The following is a 16,405-nucleotide window of genomic DNA, read 5'->3' as shown; positions in this document are numbered from 1 at the left end:
ACGTCTGCCCGTCAGTGGAGCGGGGACCCCCCAGATGGCGGGACAGCTCCGTGTGCCCTGCTGGGCCTCCCTGCCCCTGTCCACGCTGCCTGGGTGCCTGCATGTGCGCCCAGCGTGTGTGCCGCCTGGGGTCCTGTGGGTGAGCAGGTGCCTGTAGGTGTGGGCCCTCAGGGCAAGGGTTCAAGGGGTGTGTCCTTTGTCCAGAGCCCATCCCGGGGCCGGAGAGACCCCAGGCCTGGGACCTCACGCCATTCCGGCTGACATCTCCCCCTACCCAGGGAGGGCGCGTCCTCAATTCTCAGTCCCGCTGAGTGTTGTGGTGGGAGAGACGGGTTTTCTGATTCTTTGGTGTGAAGTGTGGACCCCAGCCTGTCCACTCCAGGTGCCTGGCTGGCCTTCCAGGGCCCAGAACTTTCTTTATAGCAGCATCACAGCAGCCACATGGTGCTGGGGCCAGCAGGGCCTTCTCATCATCTGGGTTACCGCCCTAGTCAAGCAGGTATAGGGGGGACAGGGGGCCCTGCCAGGCCATTGGAGCCACCACTGCAGCCCACATGGGTGGGGTCAGGCTCCATGATCCCAATGTTCTTTTCTGAAGCTCTACTTTGGGCCCAGAGCGGCTGGCCCCTCCTCCCCAGGCTTTTCTCACTCCCGAACACGTGGTGACCACATGGGGTCCCCATGGTGGACCACAGTGGGAGGAAGGCAGACAGAGCGGGCCTGCCACCGCTCTCCAGGGTCCTGACTCACCCCCCATAGGCCCTGCCATCTGCGGCCTCCAGGCCACCCCTCACCACTGCTCCTACGTGGGCCTTTCCCTGCCCCGTGTCCCCATCTCCTGTTCACTCCTGTGACTGCCCTCATCACCCTGGGGACCCGGGCTGTGTCCAGCAACCCTGTGGGGCAGGTGAAGGGGGCAGGTGCTGGGGACAGGTGAGGGGGGCAGGAGCAGGGGGCAGTTGGGGGTGCAGGTGAGGGGGGCAGGTGCAGGGGACAGGTGAGGAGGGCAGGTGCAGGGGGCAGGTGCAGAGGGGAGGAGGGGAGGGCAGGTGCAGGGGGCAGGTGGTACAGGTACAGGGGGGAGGAGAGGAGGGCAGGTGCAGGGGGCAGGTGGGGGTGCAGGTGAGGGGGCAGGTGTGGGAGGCAGGTGAGGGGGGCAGGTGGAGGGGTAGATGAGGAGGGAAGGTGTGGGGGGCAGATGAGGGGGGACAGGTTCCAGGGAGGCAGGTGGGGGGGCAGGTGTGGGGGGCAGGTGAGAGTGTGACAGGTGCCAAGGGTGGCAGGTGGGGGGACAGGTAGGGGGACAGGTGCTGGGTGGGGTGGAGGTCAGGGGAGGAGGGCCACTCTGAGTGGGGGCCCTGAGGCTCTCCGCTCCCCGCCCCTAGAGTGCCCAGCAGGGACGTTTGGCCAGAACTGCTCAGGCTCCTGCTCCTGTGGGGACGCCCCCTGCAACCGGGTCACAGGGCAATGTCTGTGCCCCCCGGGGAGGACCGGGGACGACTGTGGGGCAGGTGAGTGGCAGCCGTGGCCCAGGGTCACCTCAGCTCCCTGTGCTACACAATGCCTGGCCACGTTTACAGACCCCAACCCTGGAGCCCTGCAGACCCCAGGCCCATCCACAGCAGCTACGAGAGCTCACACCACCAGCCTTGGGTCTGGATGTGGGCATCTGTGGCTGCCCCGTGGCCGAGCCTGCAGAGGGGACACTGGGAACTGTCAGCCACGGGGACAGCTTGGCCAGCGGCCCCCCGCCCTCCCCAGCCTGTGGTGGGTCCTCTAAGCTCCTGTTCATTGCATGTGGGTCTCCCGGTTCTTCTGGGGCCCCCCTTTTGCTTGTTGAGCATCCTGGGGCAGGGGGTCTCCCCCTGGGGTGAATGCCCTAAAGTCTACAGCCTGTGAGTGGACTAGGGGTTCCCATGACCTGCCCCCTCCCTCCTCTGGGATGACTCAGTTGGGAAGAGATATCCCTGCTCCCCAGTGGGCCCAGCAAGGCCTGGAAGACTGACTACCTCTGTGTGTGTGTGTGGGGGGGGTTGCTAGATTGTCCCGAGGGCCGCTGGGGGCTTGGCTGCCAGGAGATCTGCCCGCCGTGTGAGCACGGTGCCGCCTGTGTGCCGGAGACTGGAGCCTGCCTGTGCCGCCCCGGCTTCATGGGCAGCCGCTGCCAGGATGGTGAGTGCCCGCTGCCCCCACCTCAGCCCTGCCCGCAATCACAGCCGGCCCCATGTCCGGCCCCAGCTACGCTCAGCCTGTCTCTGCCCACAGCCTGCCCTGCTGGCTGGTTTGGACCTGGCTGCCAGACGCAGTGCTCCTGTGCCAACGATGGGCTCTGCCACCCAGTGACCGGCCGGTGCAGCTGCGCCCCTGGGTGGACCGGCCTCAGCTGCCAGAGAGGTAGCGGCCTGGTGTCCAGGCGTCCCTCCCCACCCCTGACCCGACTGTGGTCACCTGCGCAGGGTGCCCAGCCTTTGCTGCTCTGTTGCAGCCTGTGACAGCGGCCACTGGGGCCCCGACTGCAGCTTCGCCTGCAACTGCAGTGCAGGCCACGGGGGCTGTGACGCCGTCAGCGGCCTGTGTGTGTGTGAAGCCGGCTACGTGGGCCCGCGGTGTGAGCAGCGTGAGTCCCGGCCTGGCCCGCACACGCATGTGCACATGTGTGCTCATGTGCGTACACACACGCACGCTCACGTGCACACATATGTACACACACACGTACAAGTGTCAGGGGGACCCAGCCCTGCTCCCTGTCCCCAGACAAGCAGGAAGTCTCCTCATCTAAGCCTACCCCCAACCTCCCCCATCTGGCCCCCCCACCACCCACCACCCTCATACCTGCCTGGGCTCAAGAGATGGCCCACGTGGAGCAAAGGCAGCAAGAGATGGCTCAGTGGCACCCTAGGGGGCACCTGCCACCTGTGGGAGGGGAGGAGAGTGTCTGCTAAGGACCAAGGGCCCTGCGCTTCAGTGTCGACCCCCACCCGGCCCGGGCCAGTGGGCCTGGGTGAGCTGGGGGCTTGGTCCCTAGCTGGGAGGGATGCAGAGGCCTTGGGTAAGGGAGGGGCTTCCCCTGCCCCACAGCCCAGGCCCTGGGCAGGACTGGGGCAGGCTCACTGTACCCCCAGCTGAGAGTCCGGTGTCTCAGGGTGTCCCCAGGGCTACTTCGGGCCGGGCTGTGGGCGGCAGTGCCAGTGCGAGCACGGGGCGGCCTGTGACCATGTCAGCGGGGCCTGCACCTGCCCTGCCGGCTGGAGGGGCACCTTCTGTGAGCGAGGTGAGCCAGGGCGCGGGCCGGAGGGGTGTGGGAGGGGTGGCCGGCGTGCGGGCGGGTCTTGTGACCCCGGTGGTCTCCTGTCACCGCCCCGCCTGCAGCCTGCCCAGCTGGCTTCTTTGGAGTGGACTGTGGCCATGCCTGTGACTGCAGTGCCGGAGTCCCCTGTGATCCCGTGAGCGGCTCCTGCCTCTGTCCTTCCGGCCGCCAGGGCCCCCGCTGTGCCCAGAGTGCGTGAGGCCCCCGTCAGCCCTGGGCGCTGCCCGTTAGGGTTAGGGTCCATCCTTGTGTGTGGCCACCCAGGTCAGAAGGAGGGGCGCTAGATCTCAGCAGCCTGGGACCATCTGCTGCAGCCCCTCCTGGGGTCCATCACCCCCGGCCCCTGACCCCCTCTCTCCTGCAGCCTGCCCAGCCCACATGTTCGGCCACAACTGCAGCCAGGCCTGCTCCTGCTTTAATGGGGCCTCCTGTGACCCTGTCCACGGGCAGTGCCACTGTGGCCCTGGCTGGACGGGGCCCACCTGCCTGCAGGGTAAGCCCTGATCGGGAGTCTGGAGCCAGCTGTCATACTTGTCCCTCCCTGGGCCATGCAGGGTGACATGGGTGGGACTTGAGGGGGATCTAAACCTCTCTGGGCAGGGAGGGTGGGAGTCTGTCTCCCTGCTATGGGGCACCTGGGGAGGGAGGGAGGCCTTAGGACTCCTAAGGGACCACACCCTTCAGCGCTGAGCCCCCAGAGACTGGCCGGCGGGCCCGGGGAGCCCTGGGCAGCTCGTCCTAGAGGCGGCCCCAGTTCCCGCCCCTAAAGTTTGGTGTCGGGCTTTGGGATGAGCCTGCAGGTCCAGTGGGCTGGCCTTACCGGGGTTCAGGCCTCTGGCCTGGCTGGCGGGGAAACCACAGGTTGCTTCTCTCTCTGGCCTCAGCCTGCCCAGAGGGCCTCTATGGTGAGGACTGTCAGCACTCCTGCCTGTGCCAGAATGGGGGCAGCTGTGACCCTGTCTCAGGACACTGCACCTGCCCAGAGGGCTGGGCCGGCCTGGCCTGTGAGAAGGGTGAGTGTCAGGCCGGTGGAGGAGAGGCCCTGGGGGTCTGGGGGCACCCAAGGCCACTGCCCTGGCCCCCTCCCTCTGAGGCCCAAGACGGCTGCCTGGCGTTGAGGGGCAGGGCCCTGGGTGTACCCTGTGGTGTCACCACCCCCGGGCACCTATCCTTCCCAAGGACCCAGGATCCGAGGCTCAGGGTGCAGGAAGCATGGGCAGGGCAGGTGTCCCAGGCCCCCAGGCATCACCCGCCCCGTCTCTGCAGAGTGCCTCCCGGGGGTCTTTGAAGTTGGCTGCCCGCACAGCTGCGGGTGCCTCAACGGTGGCCTCTGTGATCCGCACACCGTCCACTGCCTCTGCCCAGCCGGCTGGACCGGGGACAAGTGCCAGAGCTGTGAGTGGGTGGCTCGGGGACCCATGGGGGAGGCCAGGAGGCCCCTCGGGCCCCTGTGGGGTGGCCTCCATCGTGCCAGAGTGTGGGGCCTCAGCAGGGTGGGCAGTGGGTAGGAGAGGGCAGGGCTGCGGTCTGAGCTCCCCAGGCCTACTGCCTCTGTCCGGGGAGCCGCCCCGAGCTGGACTCAGCCTGCCTGCCTCTTTCGCCACAGCCTGTCCCGAGGGCACCTTTGGGGTCCGCTGTGAGGAGCGCTGCGCCTGCCGGTGGGGGGCCACCTGCCACGCCGTCACTGGGGCCTGCCTCTGTCCCCCGGGGTGGAGGGGCTCGCGGTGTGAGAGCGGTGAGCCCTCAGCTCTGCTGGTGCCCAGGGTGGGGGCGGGTCCTCCACACGGTGACCCCTCGGGCCCCCGCCCCCCAACCCCAGGGCTCCCCACCACCTCCGCCCGCGCCTCCCCGCAGCCTGCCCACCCAGCTGGTTTGGAGAGGCCTGTGCCCAGCGCTGCCAGTGCCCCCCGGGCGCCGCCTGCCACCACGTCACCGGGGAGTGTCACTGTCCCCCGGGCTTCACAGGGCCCAGCTGTGAGCAAGGTGGGTGCCGGATGTGGGCAGGCCTGAGGGCAGTTCAGGCCACATGCGCTTCTGGACTGGGCCCCAGAGCTCTGCCCCCAAGAGGGGCCCGGTGTGAGGGAGGGTGCCTTCTCCGGGCCGGGCCAGGACTGACCCCTGCCGCCTCCCCCAGCCTGCCCACCTGGCACCTTTGGGGAGCGCTGTGGGCAGCAGTGCCACTGCCCCGGCGAGAACCAGGCCTGCCACCCCGCCTCGGGGACCTGCGCGTGTGCCCCCGGCTACCACGGCGCCGGCTGCCAGCAACGTGAGTGCTGCCTCGGCTGCCCGCCGGCCCACTGGAGTGATGGTGGGAAAGGGGGAGGGGCTTCAGGAGCCCCCCACCCCTGGCAGCTGGCCCCTCCCTCCGCAGGGTGCCCACCAGGGCGGTTTGGGCCTGGCTGTGAGCTGCTGTGTGGGTGTCTCAACGGGGGCTCTTGTGACGCGGTCACTGGGGCCTGCCGCTGCCCCGCCGGATTCCTTGGGACTGACTGCAGCCTCGGTGAGTGGCTGGGGTGTCTTCTCCCTGCACCTCGACAGGCAGGGCCACGCCATCCGGCCTGCAGGGCAGACAGCCCCTGACCGTGCCACTCCTTGGGTCCCTCACTGGGACTGGCTGCAGACCAGGCTAAGCTGGGGGATCGATGTGGCCAAAACGTCTCCTCGGCCTGCCCTGCCTGGCCGTGTGCTGCGCCCTCGACCCGGGCTGTGTCCACCAGGAGCCCTGCAGAAGCCAGCTGGTGTCCTACCGAGAGAAGGGCCTCTCCCTGAGTCACGTGGGGACTTTCCGACCATCTGGGGCTGGGGCTGGTGGAAGTGGGTGGGGGCACCGTGAGTCACTCACTGTAGTGTGAGCCCGGCCCCCCGCAGAGCCTGCAGCCGAGAGAGACACCAGGGCAGGCGGGGCCTCAGCGGCAGGTGGCCCTGCCCTGTCTGGGCAGACAGGGCGGGAGTCTCCCCACCCAGCCTGCCCTGGCCCAGTCCTGTCCCATCCGGGTTGACAGAGCAGAGGCAGGGAGATCGAGCCAGGAGTGGCCACCCTCGCCTTTCCTCCCGGCAGCCTGTCCACACGGCCGCTTTGGCCCTGGCTGCGCCTACGTGTGCGGGTGTGGGCAGGGGGCGGCCTGTGACCCCGTGACCGGCAGCTGCTCCTGTCCGCCTGGGAGGACCGGCGTCCACTGCGAGCACGGTGAGAACCCACTTGCCTGCTGCCTCAGGCACTTCGCATTCATCACTACACTAGCCGTGGGGGGCGTTGGTGACAGAGAGAAGGTAGAAGTGAAGGTGGTGATAGAGTGATAAATACGAGTCACGGGAGAGCGGGGTCCCTTCTGTTAATCCCCGAGGTGCCCTGAGGATATAAGTGAGGGCTTACTCATGTTGACCGCAATGCCCACTCGGATCATCCGATAGCACCCCATATCTTGCCTTGACCCGTGACTCCAGGACTCAGGCCATCAGTTGACCTCTCCAGTTCCCTGTGGCCAGTGGGGGATGAATAACTTCTTTCCCAGAGCCAGCCCCCACCGCCCAGCAGGAGGGGTCAGGCGACTGCTCCATCTTGAGGATGGAGCCAGCCTCTTGGCTGATGTCCTCCTGGAACGGGGTCCTGCTGGCCCTTCCTCCTGGGCCCAGCAGCTGGGAACCCACAGAGATGGAGGCCCGGAGCACAGGTGATGGTGGGGCAATCGGAGTGGCCCCTGGGACCGTCGTGGGGTTTGTGCTCATGATGGTAAGCAGGTCCTCAGGCCTTGCCCACACTGCTTGGTCTGACCCCACACCCTGGTAGGTCTGAGCCCTCTGCACCCTCTGGTCCTCTTCAGGGGGCCGGTCACACTCCCCCAGGTCCTGAGTCCTGACTTGAGCCAGGCCACTCCTCACCTCCAGGGGAGAACGGCAGCTAGGGGTCAGAGTCTGAAAGCACCACCTGGAGTGTGGGGCTGCCCAGCCTCCTCCGAACCTGGAGGGTGCCTCCTCCCCAGGAAGACTTCCCTGATCCCCTCCCGCCTGCTGGACAGGCACTCCCATCCTCTGGAGGGCCCTGGTCCCTTTCCTCCTGTGTAACTCTCAGCCCTGGCTCAGTTCTGGCCTCTGAGGAAGATGGATGAACTGGCAGGATGTGGTTGGTGCTGCTTCCTGGCACGTGTATGCCTTGGGGGCGGGGGGAGGAGGAAGTGTTTGTTGAATGACTGTCGGATCACGTGGGAGTGTCCTGGAGCGTGTCTGGCTCTGGACCAGAGCTCTGAGCACGCCCGCTTCACCCCTAGGCTGCCCCCAGAATCGGTTTGGTGTGAATTGTGAGCATGCGTGCTCCTGCAGGAATGGGGGCCTGTGTCACGCCACCAACGGCAGCTGTTCCTGTGGCCTGGGCTGGACTGGGCCACACTGCGAGCTGGGTGAGTCCGGGCCAGCCTGGGGGCGGCGGCGTGTGTGAGCTGGAGAGTCGCCGCCCGTAGCGGGTGAGGCCATGCCCGGTGTGGCAGGGGCTGGGTGGGGGAGGAGGGCCATAGCTTAGGGGCGATTGTGGGGAGGCACCCGGCTGCCGGAGGTCCGGGCGAGGCTCCCAGGGTCCCCTGGGTGAGGCTAGTGCCCCTGCTGTCCCGCGGCAGGAGGCTGACCCCCCGGCCCCTCCCCAGCCTGCCCCGCCGGGCGCTACGGTGCCGCCTGCAGCCTCGAGTGCTCCTGCCACAACCACGGGGCCTGTGAGCCCACGTCGGGGGCCTGCCGCTGCGGCCCTGGCTTCTACGGCCAGGCCTGCGAGCACTGTGAGTTGTAGGGTTGGGCCACCGCACCCCCGGGCGCGCACTCCTCTGCTTTCCGCGTCACTCCTTGTGGCGGCCCGATGCGACGAGGCCTGACCCAGCTTCGGGGCAGAGGGCCACAAGGGGCAGGCGCTGGGCCTGGGTGGGAGGAAGCGGGCTCCAGCCCCCAGCCCGTCCTTTGCTCTCTCTGGGCAAACTGAGTCACGGGCTCCGACCCGGGTCTCCCTCAGCCTGTCCCCCCGGCTTCCATGGGGCTGGCTGCCAGCAGACGTGCCAGTGTCAGCATGGCGCCCCCTGCGACCCTGTCAGCGGCCAGTGCCTCTGCCCTGCTGGCCTCCATGGCCAGTTCTGCGAGCGGGGTAAGTGTCTGCACCCCCACTCACTCCCACCCGGTCGGTCCCCCCGCCCTGGGCTCAGGACAGAGGATGCTGAGCCAGTGCCCCTTCCAGGGTGTGAGCCGGGCTCGTTCGGAGAGGGCTGCGGCCAGCAGTGTGACTGCGAGCTTGGGGTGCCCTGTGACCCCATCACCGGCCACTGCCTGTGCCCCCCTGGGCGCACAGGGACCACCTGTGACCTGGGTGAGTCGGGGTACCGCTTGGTGGGGGCAGGGGTATGGGTCTCTGTTGGTGGAATCGACTGTGTTTCTGGAGCCCACCTGTGTCACGTCCTGGCCTGGGCACTGCGTCCTCCTGCCCGGTCCCTCTGCTGGCGCAGTGGCTCACAGGGGCCCAGCACCAGGGTTCCTGCTCGGGGTTGTCGATGCCCGTCCTGCTTTACGGCTTTCCCCTGAGTCCCTGGGGGGGCCTCTCCCTGGGGTGGGGGGCCTTGGTCCTGGGGATGGGCCCCTGGTGAGGTGGGAAGGAAACCTCCCAGATGGGCCAGCTGGCCTGCGCGGGCTCTGTGTCTGCTCCTCAGGGCTCTTGGCCATCTTGCCCCTAGGGAGCCTCCCTGACCGCCAGCTCCCCTTCGCTGGCCTGGGGGCTGGTGGGAACATGGGGAAGAGATTCTGGGCCAGTGCCCGGCGCCCAGCACTTTCCCACGTGAGGGCTCACACAGGACAAATCTAAGGCTTGAGGTCTTTGCTCTTGCATGCTCCCTGGGGGTATCCTGAGGCCTGCGGTCCCAGCCCCGGGTGGACCGGAGTGGCACTCAGGCCTGTCCCTCCCGCCACCCCCACCCCACCCACAGGCTGCAGGAGGGGCTTCTTCGGGCCGGGCTGTGCCCTGCACTGCTCCTGTGGGGGTGGAGCCGACTGCGACCCTGTCAGCGGGCAGTGCCTCTGCGTGGACGGCTACACAGGGCCCACGTGCCGGCAGGGTGAGTCGGGCTCGGGGCGGGGGGCGAGAGGGGGACAGGGTGCTCGTGGGGTCAGGCGAGTGGCACGAATGTCACCATCTGAGCGCAATGCCCATGGTGTCTGCCTGGCCTCTGCTGGACAAAGTGTGGACCTTCCAGCCCCTGGACCGTGGGTGGGACTCAGCATACAGCCAACCCAAGAGCAGCAGGCGTGGGCTCAAACTGCAGAGGGTGGAGACCCCTTGGGCAGGGCTGGGTGATCCAGTGTGGGTGGGCGCTGACACAGCCCCCCGCCACCCCTTCCTCACCCTGCATGTGTGAACCAGGGCATGACAGTGTACCTATCCGAGGGTGCGTGTGTGCAGTAGCACAGGTGTGTGCTCCAGTCTTCCCAGCTGGCACTAGGGGTAAAGAACCCATCTGCCAATGCAGGAGACATAAAAGAAGCGGGTTCAGTCCCTGGGTTGGGGAGATCCCTGGAGGACGGCATGGCAACACACTCCAGTATTCCTGCCTGGAGAATCCCATGGACAGAGGATCCTGGCGAGCTGAAGTCCATGGGGTCGCGAAGAGTCAGACATGATTTAGTGACTGAGCACGCAGCACGTGCTCCTGTCTTCATGCTGGCACCTGTGTCTCCCAGCGTGTGTGTGTGTGTGTGTGTGTGTGTGCTTCTGTGCACACGGGCACTTCACTGCTTGCCTGTGCTCACGTGCATACGTGTGCCTGTGCACACCTACAGGCAGGGTCAGGGGTGGTGATGGCACCGTGACCCCCCACCCCCGAAGCACTGGGGGAGCCTGCTTTTTGAAGGCAGAGCTTGGTGTGCCCCTGCTCCTCTGGCCACCTGTGCCCCTCTGGTGTGCCCTGGTCACCTCGCCCAGGCCCAGCCTGTTCCTGGGAAGCATTGTGTCTGCCAGGAGAGACCGGAGGCCGGCTTGGGGCCTGTGCCAGGCAGGCCTTGAGATGGGGTGATGGGGGAAGCAAGGGTGTGAGTGGAGATTCCAGGCTGGGATCCTTGACCTGGGGACCCCAGACATGGTCTTGATATTGTGAGTGCATCTTGTTGAGCCTCCCCAAGGCAGCCCTGGCCCCTAAGCGCCTTTAGGGGAGGGATCCCACCTCCCCAAGAGGAGGGGGTTGAGCAGATGGAGACCGAAACTTGTGGGGCTCGTGCTGGGACGAATGATGCCCACAGCGGCACCTGGTGGTTAAGTTTGGTACTGCACCAGAGGCATTCTAGGCGGCCTTGCCGTTTACCCTGGGGTGGGGGTCGGTGGGCGTCAGGAACTGGGGCTGCCCCTGCCTGAGCCCTGCTGGGAAGGAGGACAGGAAGGGCCTCACTGCTCCTGCCCTGGAGTGGACCCCACAGGGCCTGCAGTGAAGCCCCTTTTCATCCAGTCCTAAGTCCTGCCTCCCCACCCTGTATATTGGTGGGGGGATGCTGTGCAGGGAGAGAGTGGGGGTCCCTGCAGCCTCGCTGCTCCATGACTGCTGCCCACCCGAGGGAGGGGCACCAGCGTGTTTGTCTGCCTGCAGGTGGACCCTCCCAGCTCCCGGAGAGCCCGTCTCCAGCCCTGGGCCCAGGTAGGCGGGCCAGGGGCATCCCTGTGTTGCCAGGAGGGTGGCCCTTGCTGGTGTTACAGCCCCCTTACCTGCAGACTAAGGCCAGAGGAGGGAGGGGGATCCAGCACTTGCATGTAATCTGGGTCCCCAGGGTGGCAGGGATTCTAAAACCTGAACCTCAGAGGTGAGTCAAGTCTGGAGCTGGAAGGACAGGAGGGGCAGCAGGAAGCCTGAGCCCAGGACTCAAAAGGCCTTGGAGAATTTCTGCCCACCCCAGGGCTGACCTGCTTCTTTCCTTCCCCTGCAGCGGCCCTACAACCAGCTTCCCACCAGACCCGGGCTCAGCAGCAGCCTAGAGAAGCACTAGCTCAGGGGCAGCCCCCACTGAGGCTTGGCTCCCAGGGGCCACTAAGGGGACCTGGGGGCTTTGGTGTCCACTGAGGAGGGACGTGTGGGGGCCAGGACTCCGGCCCCACCCTGGTCTCCGAGGCCTGTGGACAGTGGTGCAACCTTCCGCTCTGCAAGGATCTTCTGACCACGAGGATGGAGGCCCTGCCTGGCCCGCGCTGAGGATCATAGTGTGGAGGAAGCCCCACCTGCCATGCCCCCGGGGTGAGACTGCAGGCAGATGCGGGGGCAGGTGCGGGCATGGGGCCCTTCCTTGGAGCAAGTTCTTCTGGTGCTAGGCCTTGAACTGCTGCAGTTCAGTCTGTTTACCTGGAAACAGATGCTGGTGCTAGGCCGGGCCATATTTATGGAAGGTATTTATGGGCAGCCAGACCCTGGGCACTGGAGGGCTGCCTGCCTGCTGCCCCACCTAGGAGGCCTTGACTCAGGCCTCTGGGTGGGGCTTCGGTACCCTGTGAAACCCAGTAAGTTAAGAAAGGAGCAGCTACTTCTTCGAGGCCTGTGTGCTTGCTGCTTTGTACCGGCTCTGTGTGGTGCCCTCCTGGGACCACTGGCATGAGTGACCTGACCAGAGAGGCCCGTGAGGCCCCTAGGCCTCCCTGGGTGCCACACAAGCAGTCAGGGTTTATCCTGGTTCCCAGTGCTCTTGAGGGCATGGAGCCCAGAGACCCTCCAAGTGCTGGCAACAGCCTGTATATGGGACGTGTGGTCCCCAGAGGAGAAGAGCAGGGTGCTGCTAAGGGCAGCTTGGGTGTCCCCCACTCCTCCCCCTGCCCTGTCTTCAGGGTAGAACCAGGGGAGATGGTTGGACCCAGATTGTCACACGGGACACTTAGGTCTGGGCTGGAGCCCCCTCTCCCCTCCAGCATGAGCCCAGGTAGCTGATTGCTCCAGGCGCAAAGAATCTCATGGGGCAAAGCAGGGTGGGTTCTCGTAAACCCTGTCCCCTTAGATGGACAGCGAGTGGACAAGCAGTAGCAGATGAAACCGAGTTAATGGGCCACTGTTTTAAGACTTTGAGGTATATAAATAGAATCCATATCCCAGAAAGTGTCAGGGACAGTGCAGGGATAATTGGATGCAGGTCAAGAAGGACCATCGTCAGGACTGGGCTTGGAGCGTGTGGAGGCTGGAGTTGCTGAGGGGTGGGAGGTGGGGAGGGTGGCAGGAATCTAGCCAAATACCAGGTTTTACAGCTCAGGACCCTCCCAGGAGGCATCAGGGAGGCAGAGAGAGAGAAGATACAAAGGAAAGGTTAGTGGAAAAGGATGAGGGAAGTGTTAGCACTTCTGAGGCCCTAGAAAAAGAAGGGAAAAACCATCGACACAAAGCACCAAGCTCTCAGGTCTAAGTTGGATGATCTCAGATCGAAAGTGCTCATACTGGAAATAAAATTTAAAACATTTTAAAGCCATTGTCTAAGGAATTTAAAGAATTTTAGTAACAAAGAGAGACTCTAAAACGTCCAGAGAAAGCAAACAGGAGTCAGAGTGACAGCAGTCGCTCCAGCAGAAACACTGAAGCGAGAAGGCGGTGATGTCAGTTTCAGGGTGTCGAAGAAAAGACGCTGAAACTTGAATTTCACGGCCTTCAATCGTGTGTCCTGCTAAACTGTCCTTGAGGAGAAAAGTGGACATTATTCCTGGGTGTCCACAGCCTCAGTGGGCACCATGTGAGAACCACACTTGAAATTACATTCAGAGGAAGTTTTCCATTAAGAATGGAAAGCATGAGATAATCATTATATTTCTCATATGACCTAGTGATTTGTTGTTTAGTCGCTTAATTGTGTCCGACTCTTTTTGCAACCGGCCCCCAACCTAGAGATTAAGAGAATGAAAACAGGCACCAGGAAGCCAGGTGAGGTGGAGCAGAGGAAGGGAGAGACACTGGTCTTGTTCACTCGCTAAGTTGTGTCTGATTCTTTGCCACCCCATGGACTGCAGCATGCCATGCTTCCTTCCCTGTCCTTCACAATTTCCAGGAGTTTGCTCAAATTCACGTCCATTGAGTTGGTGATGCTATCCAACCGGCTCATCCTCTGCTGCCCTCTTCTCCTTTTGTCTTCAATCTTTCCCAGGATCAGGGTCTTTTCCAATGAGTTGTTTCTTCGCATCTGGTGGCCAAAGTATTGGTGCTTCAGCTTCAGCATCAGTCCTTCCCGTGAATATTCAGGGTTGATTTCCTTTAGGATTGACTAGTTTATCTTGCTGTCCAAGGGACTCTTAAGAGTCTTCTCCAGCATTACAGCTTGAAAGTATCAGTTCTTTGGCGCTCAGCCTTCTTTGGTGCAATTCTCACTTCTGTACATGACTACTGGAAAAACCATAGCTTTGACTAGATGGACCTTTGTCAGGAAAGTGATGCCTTTGCTTTTTAATATGCTGTCTAGGTTTGTCATAGCTTTTCTTCCAAGGAGCAAGTGTTTTTTGATTTCATGCCTGCAGTCACCATCCACAGTGATGTTGGAACCCAAGAAAATAAAGTCTGCCACTGTTTTCATTTTTTCCCCATCTATTTGCCATGAAGTGTTGGGACCAGATGCCATGACATTAGTTTTCTGAATGTTGAGTTTTAAGCCAGCTTTTTCTCTGGTCAGAGGCAGCCAAACCCTCATGTAGACTGGACTCGATAAGGTACTGTGACCTCCACAGAAGTACTAATAGGTTTAACTTTGAAACTGGAGGAAATGTCATCTCTCTAATGGAAGGCAGGGAAGGAGGAAGAGTCAAGCAGAATAAGTAGGTGAAAGCCTAATTGAAATGGTTACAGATGATCAAAATCAGGCCCCTAGACTGCATTAAACATTCTTCAACATTTTATTGATAAAACACATACCTGGAAGGACAGAAATATAAACATCCAAAGGAAACCAAAAGCTGGACGATGAGTTTTGATATTTTAGAACGGTGTGTGCAAAGCATAGTACTTGACTGTATGTAAATATCTTCATATGCATGCGTGAAACACAGGCTCAGAGACTCACAAAGCAGTGGTGGGTTTACCAGATGGAAATAATTAAACTGGTGATTTTCAATGTGCTATTTATTAATACAAAAGCAAGACACAGCAATGATAACATTTTAATTACCTTTATACACATGATATATATGCCTATATTCATTTATTTATATTTGTACATATACACATCTGTATTTAGGTCTATAAATTTCATACTCAACCAACAGAAAATAATGGAACATTTAACAAAAATTTCTTCTTTGAACAGTAATAAAGAAGAAAATTTAACACGGTTGATAATTTTTTTAAAACATTAAGCAAGAAAAAAATGCAGAGGGTGGGAAAGTTAACTACAGACACAGAGAGTCAGATATAAAAGGGAATATTATGAACAACTAGGTACCGTCACCGCCCCAGGAGGGCTGGATCATAAGTTGGTGGAGGGGCTGGGCCGGACCCCTGAGACAGGAACTTGTCTGATGTGAGTTGTCCCAGAAATACTAAGTAGAGGAAACTCGATTCATTTCAGGAGGGCAGTACCAACCGGCTTCTCCAACAGGTGAGGGCAGTACGAGAAAAGAAATGTACAGACGTGTATGCAGAAAGGCTAAGTAAAATACTAGCTACTCAAAAATATTAAAAGAATAACATCACTTGATCCAAAGGGATTGGGACTTGATGGAAACACAAGGCGGGGACTGCCCTGGCGGCCCAGGGGTTAGGACTCCGTGCTCCCACGGCAGGGGACCCCGGTCGGGGAACCGACATCCCACGTGCCGCAGAGCACGGCCAAAATAAATACACGCATTTATCTAGAGCAAATAGAAAAAAGCCACACAAGGACTTTAACATCAGAAAATGTGCCCAGGTGTTTGGGTGAGATGAGTCATGAGTCTGGATAGAAGCGGAAAGAGCATTTGATAGAGCTCGGCACCCCTTTCTTTTTTGAAAAAAAATTAATTAGTTTAATTGGAGGCTAATTACTTTACAATATTGTAGTGTTTTTTCCCATACATTGACATTAATCAGCCATGGGTGTACGTGTGTCCCCCATCCTGAACACCCCTCCCGCCTCCCTCCCCATCCCATCCCTCCGCACCTTTTTGATGAAAGTTCCTAGAAAACAGATACAGAGAGGTGCTTTCTCGATGATGGCTGCGTGCCAAGAATCTTCTGCGAGTGGAGCTGGGCAGGCGATGGATTCCGGGTCTCGGTCCCAGGAGGCCGCCCGGGGCTCCTTGTCCCCTCTCTGGGCTCCTGCCTCCCCTCCCCCATTACTGGTCTCCACAGCCCTGAAGTGACAGCCTGTTTCCATCCCAGGACTGGGGGCGGAGGCTTGGCTTGAGTCATGCTGGGCCACTCAGACAGGACTTGTGTCAGGCCCGATAACCCTTGTGGGAAGAATGAAGATATTCCCTCAAAGGTGGAGAATCAGATCATCATTCACTCCTCCTGACCCCAGCAGAGCCTAGGAGACCCCAGGACACGGCCCTGGCTTAGACAAAGAAGTAAGAGGTGTCGGGCCTGCGGAGAAAGGGAGAGGGCAGGAGACAGATGAGCAGGATTTATTTAACTTTGGCAAAGTGGGCCGTGAAATCATAGACATGATAGGAGGCACACAAAAGCTGTAAAAATATATAGTTCTTCAATGCCACTAGTAAACAGAATACAACATAAGATTCCACTTGGCAACAGGCCCCAGAAATGCCAGAATGTATCTGGTGAAAAGATGTGAAGCCCTTCATAGTTACAGAAGATCTCGGGGTCAGCCTTCAAGTCCACTGGGTTCCAGTGACCAAGAGGATGGGTGGCAACTGTGGGAGTGGATGGGGTGTGTGGCACAGACAGGGGTCCCATGTCAGGACCTGTGTCCACTTCGCAGAAGAAAACCAGCTGAGGTTGCAGACCCCAGGTCCGTGACCGAGGACGTGCCTCAGAGCTTTTCCATTGTACCAAAAACGTGCCTGGAAAAGGATGGGTGGGGGCTGGCCCGCCCACCTGAGAGTCGGGAAGAGAAGGGGCAGGGGTGCTGCTTACACAGCGGCTCTGTCCACCCACTTCTGCCAAGGGTGCACACGTGCGTGCACACACACACACCCTTGCTCTT

At 61.3% G+C, this 16,405-nt stretch overlaps 1 protein-coding gene across 8 annotated transcripts in view; it reads left to right on the top strand.

Annotated features, from left to right (window-relative positions):
- The window catches only part of MEGF6 (multiple EGF like domains 6), a 102,546-nt gene extending 87,960 nt beyond the window's left edge, over window positions 1–14,586 (top strand). For 4 of the 8 annotated variants that reach the window (XM_086342565.1, XM_086342563.1, XM_086342569.1 and 1 more), the window contains 21 exons: window positions 1,386–1,511; window positions 2,041–2,172; window positions 2,266–2,394; window positions 2,486–2,617; window positions 3,143–3,271; window positions 3,370–3,498; window positions 3,672–3,800; window positions 4,192–4,320; window positions 4,574–4,702; window positions 4,914–5,042; window positions 5,162–5,290; window positions 5,442–5,573; window positions 5,679–5,807; window positions 6,366–6,494; window positions 7,573–7,701; window positions 7,942–8,070; window positions 8,298–8,426; window positions 8,517–8,645; window positions 9,256–9,384; window positions 10,903–10,950; window positions 11,237–14,586. In XM_086342565.1, coding sequence (XP_086198691.1) covers window positions 1,386–1,511; window positions 2,041–2,172; window positions 2,266–2,394; window positions 2,486–2,617; window positions 3,143–3,271; window positions 3,370–3,498; window positions 3,672–3,800; window positions 4,192–4,320; window positions 4,574–4,702; window positions 4,914–5,042; window positions 5,162–5,290; window positions 5,442–5,573; window positions 5,679–5,807; window positions 6,366–6,494; window positions 7,573–7,701; window positions 7,942–8,070; window positions 8,298–8,426; window positions 8,517–8,645; window positions 9,256–9,384; window positions 10,903–10,950; window positions 11,237–11,370 — 2,639 coding nt within the window. In that variant the 3' untranslated portion in view covers window positions 11,371–14,586. Of the gene's footprint in view, window positions 1–1,385; window positions 1,512–2,040; window positions 2,173–2,265; window positions 2,395–2,485; window positions 2,618–3,142; window positions 3,272–3,369; window positions 3,499–3,671; window positions 3,812–4,191; window positions 4,321–4,573; window positions 4,703–4,913; window positions 5,043–5,161; window positions 5,291–5,441; window positions 5,574–5,678; window positions 5,808–6,365; window positions 6,495–7,572; window positions 7,765–7,941; window positions 8,071–8,297; window positions 8,428–8,516; window positions 8,646–9,255; window positions 9,385–10,902; window positions 10,951–11,236 lie in introns of those variants that run through there. The other 4 variants (XM_086342564.1, XM_086342568.1, XM_086342566.1 and 1 more) reach the window with 4 other exon arrangements.
- The last annotated feature ends 1,819 nt before the right edge of the window (window positions 14,587–16,405 follow it).

The sequence above is a fragment of the Bos grunniens genome, chromosome 16 (genome assembly GCF_055505025.1).
Source record: "Bos grunniens cultivar Pamir isolate PY7600 chromosome 16, Bosgru_T2T1.0, whole genome shotgun sequence".
NCBI classification, from domain to species: Eukaryota; Metazoa; Chordata; class Mammalia; order Artiodactyla; family Bovidae; genus Bos; species Bos grunniens.
This window is presented reverse-complemented; position numbering and strand designations above follow the sequence as displayed.